General features: G+C 47.2%; 2 protein-coding genes across 9 annotated transcripts in view; both read right to left on the bottom strand.

Annotated features, from left to right (window-relative positions):
• LOC113586361 (constitutive coactivator of PPAR-gamma-like protein 1 homolog) overlaps nt 1-5,796 on the bottom strand; it is a 13,980-nt gene extending 8,184 nt beyond the window's left edge. For all 8 annotated transcript variants that reach the window (XM_081705072.1, XM_035520301.2, XM_035520302.2 and 5 more), the window contains exons 1-5: nt 5,035-5,796; nt 3,383-3,629; nt 3,191-3,273; nt 2,151-2,279; nt 1,968-2,058 (exon numbers count right to left, since the gene is read on the bottom strand). In XM_081705072.1, the coding sequence (XP_081561198.1) occupies nt 1,968-2,058; nt 2,151-2,279; nt 3,191-3,273; nt 3,383-3,629; nt 5,035-5,508 (1,024 nt within the window). In that variant the 5' untranslated portion in view covers nt 5,509-5,796. The remainder of the gene's footprint in view (nt 1-1,967; nt 2,059-2,150; nt 2,280-3,190; nt 3,274-3,382; nt 3,630-5,034) is intronic.
• A 427-nt stretch (nt 5,797-6,223) lies between these two features.
• cass4 (Cas scaffold protein family member 4) overlaps nt 6,224-10,000 on the bottom strand; it is an 11,793-nt gene continuing 8,016 nt past the window's right edge. Inside the window, exons 3-7 of the mRNA XM_035520306.2 lie at nt 9,569-9,646; nt 9,279-9,383; nt 7,835-9,061; nt 7,618-7,704; nt 6,224-7,283 (exon numbers count right to left, since the gene is read on the bottom strand). Of these exons, the coding sequence (XP_035376199.2) occupies nt 6,870-7,283; nt 7,618-7,704; nt 7,835-9,061; nt 9,279-9,383; nt 9,569-9,646 (1,911 nt within the window). The 3' untranslated portion in view covers nt 6,224-6,869. The remainder of the gene's footprint in view (nt 7,284-7,617; nt 7,705-7,834; nt 9,062-9,278; nt 9,384-9,568; nt 9,647-10,000) is intronic.

Below are 10,000 nucleotides of genomic sequence, written 5' to 3'. Positions count from 1 at the left end.
ACCACACCTTCTGCACCTCCCTGGGTGCCCAGGCCTGGATCAGAACCCTTGCCCAACTGTCGCTCGCACTGGTCCCAGCTCCAAATGAAACGTCCCTTTCTCGCTCACGAGTTCTTGCCAACGCTGATAACGACCCAGATGAGGTGCATGAACACCCAGAAAGCCACTACTAGCAGATAAATAAGAGCTCTTCATCCCACCCTCACCACATTCGCCCACTGGGAGGACGACCAAGACGTCTGCTCAAACGTGAGCAGAACATGAGCAGAACGAGATGAAGGCTGGTTTCCATAACTGCGCGGACTCTGCATTAGTCTTTAGTAGGGAATAAGATAAACAAAGCCTTCTGGAAAGGTTCCTGTATAAAGTCAATGAAATGTAAATTAAGTTGTGAAACCCAGAAAATTTCAGATTACATCAATAATATTAACAGCGACCATAACAATATAATATTACTATTATTTATTTACTTTCACACTGGTCAGCCATTTTCTAGTGCTTGATCAAGGGTCATTTAATTAATTCATTAAAAAAATAAAAAAATAAATAATAAATAAAAAACCAAAAAAAAAACTGAAATAATGTCTTATTTAAGATTTTAAATTCTTCCCAGCAGCCACCCCTTGGCGTGACAACGGCGTTACACCTCCGGTTTGTGGTGGGAACCACCTAGGATACTTCTCCAACGGTCTAGAAGAAGGAATCACATACACAGAGCTCAGGATGCCCCAGGGAACCACTTGTTAAAGGTTAAAGAGTATTTAAAAGAAAGAAAGACTTCATCTGAAAAAAAATTAAAATAAAAAATAATGTATATTTTATATATATATATATATATATATATATATATATATATATATATATATATATATATATATATATATATATATATATAATTTTAAAAAATGCAAATGTATTTCTAAGAAAAATAGAAATTCCAAGAATGAAGCCTGAGTAAATTAAAGAAAGAAAATTTGATCAGGAAAATACATTTTCATTTATATATATATATATATATATATATATAAATAAAAAATCCTGAGTGAATTTATTTCCAGATCAAATTTTATTTCTTTAAATTTACTCAGGCTTCATTCTCACAATTTCTATTTTTCTTAAAAATACATTTGCATTTTTTTAAATTTTATATATATATATATATATATATATATATAAAGTAAAAATATTCTAAAGATAAAAAACAAAGGCAAAGCCCCATGCAGGTGTGTCGATACTTCATGTGTTGGTGAGTGTATTCACTCATCAAATCTTAAAATAACAGGTACTAGGTTTCACCACATTGTCTTTTAAAACCTGAAACCTAAAATCTGAAACTTCCAAGACCTTTGCTCTTTCTGCACCTTTCTCATGCCTGAACGGACTGTGAAAGGCCTGTTGCTCACCGAGGAGCTGGTACAGCAGAATGTGATGTAAGCCCTCTGACTCACACCTCATCCCCAAGGCCACACCCCCGCAGAGGCGAACGAGCTGTGTAACGAGTTTAATAAATATATAACTGCTCTCACTGCAGCATACAGTGGACAGAAAAAACCCCCACACAGACGCGCTTCATTCTGTCTACGGTTTCAGCAGTGCGGCAGCACATCGGGACGCGACAGCGTGATAATTCCTCCAGTGACACCCTCAGAAAAAAAAGTTTTCACACTGAAGGAGACGGGGCTGTTCCCCCTTCGTGAGCTCTCGAGTGAGCAGCCTTTCTGAAGAAGCCCGTTTGTATGCACAGGGCATAGCTGCCTTTCCAAAGTGCACCCGAGGTCTGGGATGAGAGCGAAAATTTCTGGCGTCACCGAGAGGTCTGAGGGGGGTGGAGACGCCGAAGCTGCCTGTCAGGCCAAGCTACTAGACATGACATCAGCTGGGCCAGACCAGGATCTAGACATGAACCAAAGGCGAGCGTGAATGCGAATGCTTAATATGAAGGCGGAATTAGACCTGCGGGAGCTTACCTATATAAGGAGAAGACTGAGGGGGCTTACTGGCGACTGCGTAATACTCCACGGCCTTCTTGAAGCGTAAAACTTTGTCATCGGTCCTGGACTGGAAAGAGCAAAAAAATTCAACAAAATCGTTACACAACAATAAATACCACAAAGACAGAAGGAAGCCATGGCGCAGCGCACAGAACTCACCTGGGAGTGCTTGAATATGTCTCTAGTGATGGCTTCCAGGTCGTTGATGTCCTGCAGGCTGCGGACGTAATCTGCCACTGCCCTTATCACGACGTCACAGGGAGGGAGCACAAGCTGGTGCGCGCGGACCTTTGCCAAAACACACTACCCATTACCCCTCAAGCACAGGGCCCTACTCCAAAACACACTACTGAGCACACTCCCAGCATAGGGTCTTCCTCAGAAATGTGAGGGGTGTAAAAGGGGACCATGCCAACAAACAACAAAAAAAAGCACAGGCCAGGGTATTTCACATTGCTTTGTATATCCTCTGTATATCAGCAAACTATATATTACAATATTGTATAGTTCTCATGGGTTTACAGCACTTCAGCTCTCCATGCATCTCCTGCATTCTCTTACACACACACACACACCTGCAGAACAAAGCAAAAAATAAACATAAATTAAAAAAGACGATTAAAACACACATCCCCCACAGTTGAGTGGTGATGGAACACGCAAGCTAAACGCTCTCTGTTCTTGCTCTCTGTGACGGCCCCTGCCACGTAGGCCTGTGCTGTCGCAGACCCCGCAGAAATGCTCCGACAGCGCCGCCGTTCCTCTGAACCTGACACAACCAGCTGCTTTTTAAAGCCACGGGCTGGCGCGAGGTGCGCAAGGGCTGCATACCATACAGAAGGACAAAGTGATTTCACACGGTCCCAATAAGTTACTCGCCAGACCTCGTCTCGATCCGGTTGTCAAGGAAACTGGTTGCCGCAGCTTGCCGGAGAGGGAGGGACTCTTAATGGGAGTGCAAGTCTCATTTTCGCTCGCCTTAAAAGAGAAAAACCTCAAGGGACTCGTCCCAATGCGCACATCTGCGGGTGCATCTCAATGCGAGCAAGTAAGGACAACTGACGCATGTGTTAAAGAGCGAGAAACACACACAACAGATGCTCGGGGTAAAAAAAACAAAACAAAACAAAAACATTAATACAGTTCTCCTTTCATTCAACAGACACAACCAGGTGCCTTTGACGAGAAGGTTGCTGTACCTTAAGAGAGGCTAAGGGGTGATCCGGACCCAGTAAACTCCAGTGAAAGGCAGCTAGATCTTCGTCAGGCAAAATGTGATTACCTGGAAGGCAAAAATTGCGCACGCGCTCAACATTAGCCCGGCTGCGCTTACATGTCAGGTTGACTCGTCACGCGGCAGCAAGGTGGCATCGGCGCCGCGCGGGGCTCACCTAAGAGGGAAGCGAAGATGACGAAGCGATTGGGACTGAGGTCGAGTTGCTTGGACACCTCATGCATCAGGTACTGGCTGGTGGTGAGACTCTTGCCATTGCGGCTCAGTTTCAGGGCGTGCGCACTGAAGTAGCTCGGCACGTTGCACAGGGCGTAGTCGGAGTCGTACGCCATCAGGCCATGGAAGCCGTTCTCCCTACACAAGGCGAGCACCTCCTGATGATGGTCCTCAAGGCTCTGGACAACCTGCAGGAAGTCCAGACAAGCCCAGACAGAAGTAATCACTACCACCAGACAGCAAACTTGTCGTTGCCCAGCACACTACATAAACTGTAAACCTGGCCATGGAACTGATACTGAAGGGATACACCTGAAACACAAACTCTAATTCTTATTTTCCTCACTGAGCTCCCAAAGTCATATTTCACATGCCAGAGAATCACATTTAACAGCCAACACTGCAAGAGAACACAAGTATATTTTCACTCCATCTGTTTACCCCTTTCAGCGACAAAATCATTTGGAACTGGTCTTTTTTTTTTTCTCTTTCTTTTTTTTTTAAAGTTTGTAATGATTAAAACAGTCTGAAAATATACAGGACAGGGATCACTGGCTTTAATGTTTCAGTTTCAAGGCGAAAAATGCAACAGAAACCTTTTGGCATCTGTGAAGTCTGTGGGCTTTCTGTTTTGTGGAAGAGAAAAAGTTACTGTTGAATAATGGAATTTCGCTCAAACTGTATTATACAATCGTATTATACAATCGTATTGTACACGGCACGTCAAACGAATCTCTCAAAAATGTTGTTGAGCAATAAAGGTGACAATCTAAATGAACGCAGCCTTTTATTTAAGTTCATTTAATGTGACTCCAGCGTCCAACAGGGCCTCTGGATGTTGGTTCGATTAAAGATTTGCCAGCATGTTCTGAGGCCAAGTTCAGCTATCTGCAAGCTAAGATTTCTGACAGGTTCAGTGATTCTCATTACAGATTTATGTAGCGCAATCTTACCTCCTTTACCAAGCAATACTTTAAGGCATTTATTCACGAGTTTAGCCATTTCCCCGTAAAAAAATATACAAGTCAACAAGGATACTAATGAATTAAGCTAGTTAGCAAACTGTTAGCTCACGGTTAGCATACACAGAACTTAGCTGAGGTAAAGTGGGTCAACCTCGCTAACGATGGCTAGGCGTAACCGTTCTTCTGGGGGGGGGGGGGGGTGTTTTGTTTTTGTTTGTTTGTTTGTTTGTTGCTTGCCGTATGTACAATATGAACTGAACTTCGCACACAAAATGGTCTTTGGTGCGTTAGAACACACACATAAACGCTGACAAGTGATTCGTGACATCGAGCCATCTAGCTTGATCAAGCCCGTGACAACCTCCTTACTGTGACAGGAGTTAGCCTGCTAGCTAGCCGACTAGCTAACGTGACTAACGTAGGCGATGGAACCGGCACGCTAACGAGCTAAGGCGCTAACTAGCTAACGCGCCCTCACAACACACACTACCCACACGACCTCACAATACTACCTTAACTACAATACCACAAGCCCAGCCGTCCCAGTCTGGAGCCGGACACATGGAAGTCTCCTAGAATAATCCCAGTAAGCCCAGCGAAGCCCATGCGCGACGGCGGCCGCACTTACCCCGACGCGAAACCTGAGCAGGGCGAGCCGGACGCAGTGAGCCATGCACGCCGGCGGCAGGAACCAGACCTTGGGCGGTGGGGTGCCCTTGCTCTGGACGTGGCTGACGATCTGCTGCGCCGTCTGCCTGTCGTTCACCTGCCGCCGGACCCACTCGTGCAGGCGGCCCTTCTCCAGGGCGCCGTTGAAGCACACCGACAGCTCGATGTTCCCGTGCGCGCAGGCTTTGGCCAGGGCGGCCAGGTACCCGAGCATGTGGTTCCACTGCCCTCCGCCGACCCAGTCGGTGTAAAAGCCGCCGTACAGCCGGTGCAGACAGTCCTCGGCGTCCACGAGCAGCCGGAGCGGGCGCTGGGGGGGTCTCTGCCTGCATCCTCCGACCAGACCCCCCCGTGCCAACTTCTGCAGCTCCACCGGCATCACGGCGCTCGGGCAGTGTTTCTCGATGTACTCCTGGAAGCCCTGAACGCCCATGACGGCTGTCTCGAGGAGAAGAAGATAAACGGCGTGGAAAAAGCACGGAGATGAGCGAAAAGAAACGGGGAGCTGCAGGCGGCCTCTCTCGTGCACGGAAAACCGGCCTGAACAAACACTGCCGGAGCCGATAAATCCTCCCAAAAAATCAGTCAGATCGCGCCGTCACAAATCCATGTGTTATTTGTTGTTTTTTTTTTTTTGTTTTTGTTTTTTTTTTTTTGGCTCATGGCTGCTGGCCGCCATGTGCAGCTCTACCGAGTCATGTCTGTGGCTCGCGCGCAGAGGGGAACGAGCACGGCACGGTGACGCGGGGGCACGCGCACGAGCAGGAGTCTGCAAAGGCGCTTTGCAGAAAATAGAATATGCAAAAAAAATAATATTTTGAGCATATATTTTTATATATAAAATTGAGCATTGTCAATAGTCTAATTTGTCTACCAAGCTAATTCAAATAAGCAAAATATACTGCGGGGACTAAAACTCTGGATCAAAATATTTGTAATTTTTTTGTGGAAACTGATTTAGTGGCCATTTGCAGTTCTCCGACAAACGGCAGAGGGCGCCAACGCTCTGTTTACTTGCCTCGGTCTCGCGTTCTTCCCAGGTGATGTTTCTTAACTCTGCAACCTCCAATTTTTTGAATTATTTTTATTGATAATGCTAAAATTGATATATGTAAACAATATTATATTTCATAAAGCAAGCCGTTATTTCATATTGATCAAGAAAAAAAGGTTCACTAATGCAGTTGTTGAAAACAAACAATATATATTTTACAAAATATCTAAAGAAACAGTAAGCATACAAAAGATACAAAAGTTTTTTTGTTTTGTTTTTTTAAAAAAGAAATTTCACAGCATTTAAGGAAAATATTTCCATAGTGCTCAGACAGTAAATTTGCTAAAATGTACAAAAATAGTTACATACAGTATTTTCCTCTGCTATTCCATTGGAGTACACATACATAATTATTCTCACTAAATTTTGGCTACAACATTTGAAATTACAAAAGTGCATTTGTGTGTGTGTGTGGGGGGGGGGGCATTCTGAAGTTAGGCTATCTACTGTACCCATAGCACCTATTAGAAAACCTATTGGGTTGAATACGCTGGGTCACACCTGTAGGCCACCTGTGACAGAAACCAACGTGCAGCTGTTCCATTGTTCCTTTATTAGAGCCTGAACAGTTCAAGGGAGAACAGCAATAAGTAACAATGGTCCCCCTTGTTGATGTCACATGGATACAAGACCTGGCGTTAAAATACATAAACGAACAAAATAACAGTCATTTAGATCCACGTGCACCTTTAGGTGACCATGGCGATCTGTTCCTGTGACACTGTACACATGTGGAGTCCTTAGATATCCAGAGTCGAGCGGAATTGCTGAACCCACACAAATAGCTCTTTGGCAAAGTCCTGCACTTCCTGTATCGCCACTTTATCAGGGAAGTGTAACGCGGCCTTCTTGGTGGCCACGGCCAGTTGCTTGAGCAGAGCACACAGCTGACTGCTCTTGCACAGGATGTCCTGACTGTGCGGTCTGCCCTGGACCTCAGAGCACAGCGAGTCTATGAGCCGCTGACCCACCATGATCACCAGCTTGCTGTGGCCAATGAACTTCTCTGGCAGGTGCCCCTGGTCCAGGCTGCTCAAGAACACAGCGATGGCCTTCTTCAACGCTCCGAAGTACAGGCGACAGTGGTCCGTCGAGGAGGACCTGCCGGCAGTTTGGCTTTTGCTGGCAGGACTCCCAGGCTGTGGTTTGGGAACCTAGCAAAGACAAGGGTTGGCTGAGCGTCAGCGCATGGAACGAGACGGAGACATATTCCTCTTTTTGAGATGTGCGTGGAACACGCGGCAGGTGATTTAGTGAGAGCGGAGGCTAATATCTGAACACACTGCGCAGTGTAAATGTGTGTGTTACTCCTGAGGACTTCCAGGTAGGAAGTACTCCCTGGTTGCAGGTGTACTCAGCTGAGGAAATATTGTCATTGACAGCCCCAAAAAATGCACTTTCTAACTTGTGTGTCTATGTGCAAACCGGAGTTATGGGAAACGAGCTCACTTTGTTAATCGGTGCGTTAGTCCCAGTGACTTGAATTACCTGCTTTTTCTCGTTTTCCATGTTTGCATCTGTTTTCTTCTCGTTTTTCCCTTTCGTCTGCCGTTGCTCTTCGAACTCTGTCTTTGTCTGAAGAGAATGACGAAGGCAGAAGGGGGAAAAAGTACTGAGCGACATATCTAATCGCTCGCTTCGTTCAGCATTGACATCTGCAGATCCAGTGTGAGTTTGCTACCCTTTGAAACTGAAGCCTGCTTACCTGGAGCTGGACGTAGTCGTTGTCGTCTGCAGGTGGTTCCTTCTTGCCAGTGCTCGTGACCGTGTCCGCGGGGCTGGTGTCTTTCACCGACTCTTGCTCCTTCGAAGTGTTTCGAAAGAGGAGCTTGCCGTTAGCATTGAGGATGGACACCAGCCGCTTCACGTCCTCGGGCACTGTGCGGGCCACCATGACGAAACGCTCCAGCTGGTCAGGGGCCTGCGACTGGGCCGGGTCCTGGGCCAGGTCCTCCAGAGGCCAGCCTAGACCTCCCAGAGTGTCCACAGCCTGCTGCAGGATCAGGCCTGAGTCCTCCACGATGGAGAGCTGCTTCTGGAGCCTGGCCTGCAGGTTGGAGTCAGTCAGCCGCCGGGCGTTTCCCCTTAAGTCCAGCGCAAAGTCCAGGAAACCGGAGACGGAGTTGGCCACGGCCTCCGCCGCCGAGCGGATCTCCTGGAGGTGCTGGCTCAGGTGCTCGCGACACCTCCAGTTGCTGCTGACGAAGTCCATGAGTGCAGGCACGGCCCGAAACACAGCACCTTGGAGCTGGAGCAATCTCTGGGCCACCTCCTCCTGAGACAGCATGATCTCCCTTAGAGGCTCCGGGGAGGGGGAGCTCAGCATGAGAGAGTCGCACGAGCTCCTGGAAGAGCTTGAGGCACTCGAGGAGGTGGACGCCATGGAGCTCCGTTGGCTGCTAGATACGGGCATGCCTCTCGCCTTCTCCACCTCGCACTCCACGCTGGGCCTAATGCCCCACGGCGGCCGACCCCGAGGGAGGTCGTACACAGGGCCGCTCTTGCCCCTGTACTCCAGGGGCTCGACGGCCCGGTCAGAATTGTCGAGGCTTCTCCTCTGACCGAGTGCGGCCGCGTCCAGGCTGGGTTTCCTCAACCGGGCGGCGGGCGGGACGTCGTAGATGTGGTCCGTGCCCTGCTGCATGGTGACGTTGGACTTTGGGACGTCATAGAGCATAGAGGGCGACGTAGGTAACAGATACGCTAGTAGCGTGCCAGCATGCTGTTTATCTAGGCTACTGCTAGCGCCAAGGTAACCAGGGCTACCACAGGCCTTATTGGATGCCAGGGGAACATCGTAGATCCATTCGGGTTTCAGCGAGCTGGGCAGGGTGCTGGAGCCGGAGGCGACCGCCTGGTGAAACTCACCGATAGAAGGCGCTTTGATATCATAATTGGGATCCTGCAAAACTGATGGTGGTACAGCAGAGCCCTGCAAACCAAAAGCACCTTCAAACCAGGGACTCGGATCGCGCTTATATAACTGCAAATTAAAATGATTACGATCACAATATTTCCCATTTTCTACCCTTACTGTGCTCACGAGATTTCAAAATCTTTAGCGAGAACATCGATATATATGGCGAGAACATCGATATTCCCAGTTGTAGCTGTGTAAGGTAGGTTTTTGTGCTCTGCTGTGTACGTACGATTGTCTGACTTGGTCTGCAGGAGGCCATGACTTCATATCTTCCCTGAGGAACCGCTGACATCGTGGTGGGTTTCTGAGCTGAAGTTCGAGGTGATGGCATTTGCTTTTGTCAACAATAACACACAACAAAGGTCTTTGTCATACAGGAGTCAAGAAAATAAACAAAGTGGTGTACAAAACAGAGACAACACTGTTAAAGTGTATTTTGTTTAGTTTTTATTGCACATGTTCATGTAGAAATTCCAAAATAACCTTTTTGTATCATGAGAACTTCAAAAAGCCACTCACTGTAGCCCACGAGCCTCTTTTCATGAGATTCGGCACATCGTAGACGTCCAACTTGGGGCTGGACTTAGCGTGAAACATCTGCATAAAACACACACACACACACACACACACACACACACACACACACACACACACACACACACACACACACACACACACACACACACACACACACACACATATATATTTAAAGCCAGATGCATCTTTCATCCATGTACCTGAATTTTAGCAGTAGTGTTGGCAGCACGTGTTTCTGGTAGCCGACCACATTAGGACGTTATTTTGGCCATGCACGCTGAGCTCAGACATACTGCTCTCAGTATGCCTAGCCAATTAACCCAGCTTACTAATTAATACCATGACGGACATTAACTGGTGGGGAACTACTGTAAAGGTAAACAGTTCCTCGGAGCAAAGAGAGAAAATCAGAAA

The sequence above is a fragment of the Electrophorus electricus genome, chromosome 22 (genome assembly GCF_041902795.1).
Source record: "Electrophorus electricus isolate QZ-2024a chromosome 22, ASM4190279v1, whole genome shotgun sequence".
NCBI classification, from domain to species: domain Eukaryota; kingdom Metazoa; phylum Chordata; class Actinopteri; order Gymnotiformes; family Gymnotidae; genus Electrophorus; species Electrophorus electricus.
The sequence above is the reverse complement of the archived record's forward strand: the minus strand, read 5'-3'. Positions and strand labels throughout refer to the sequence as shown.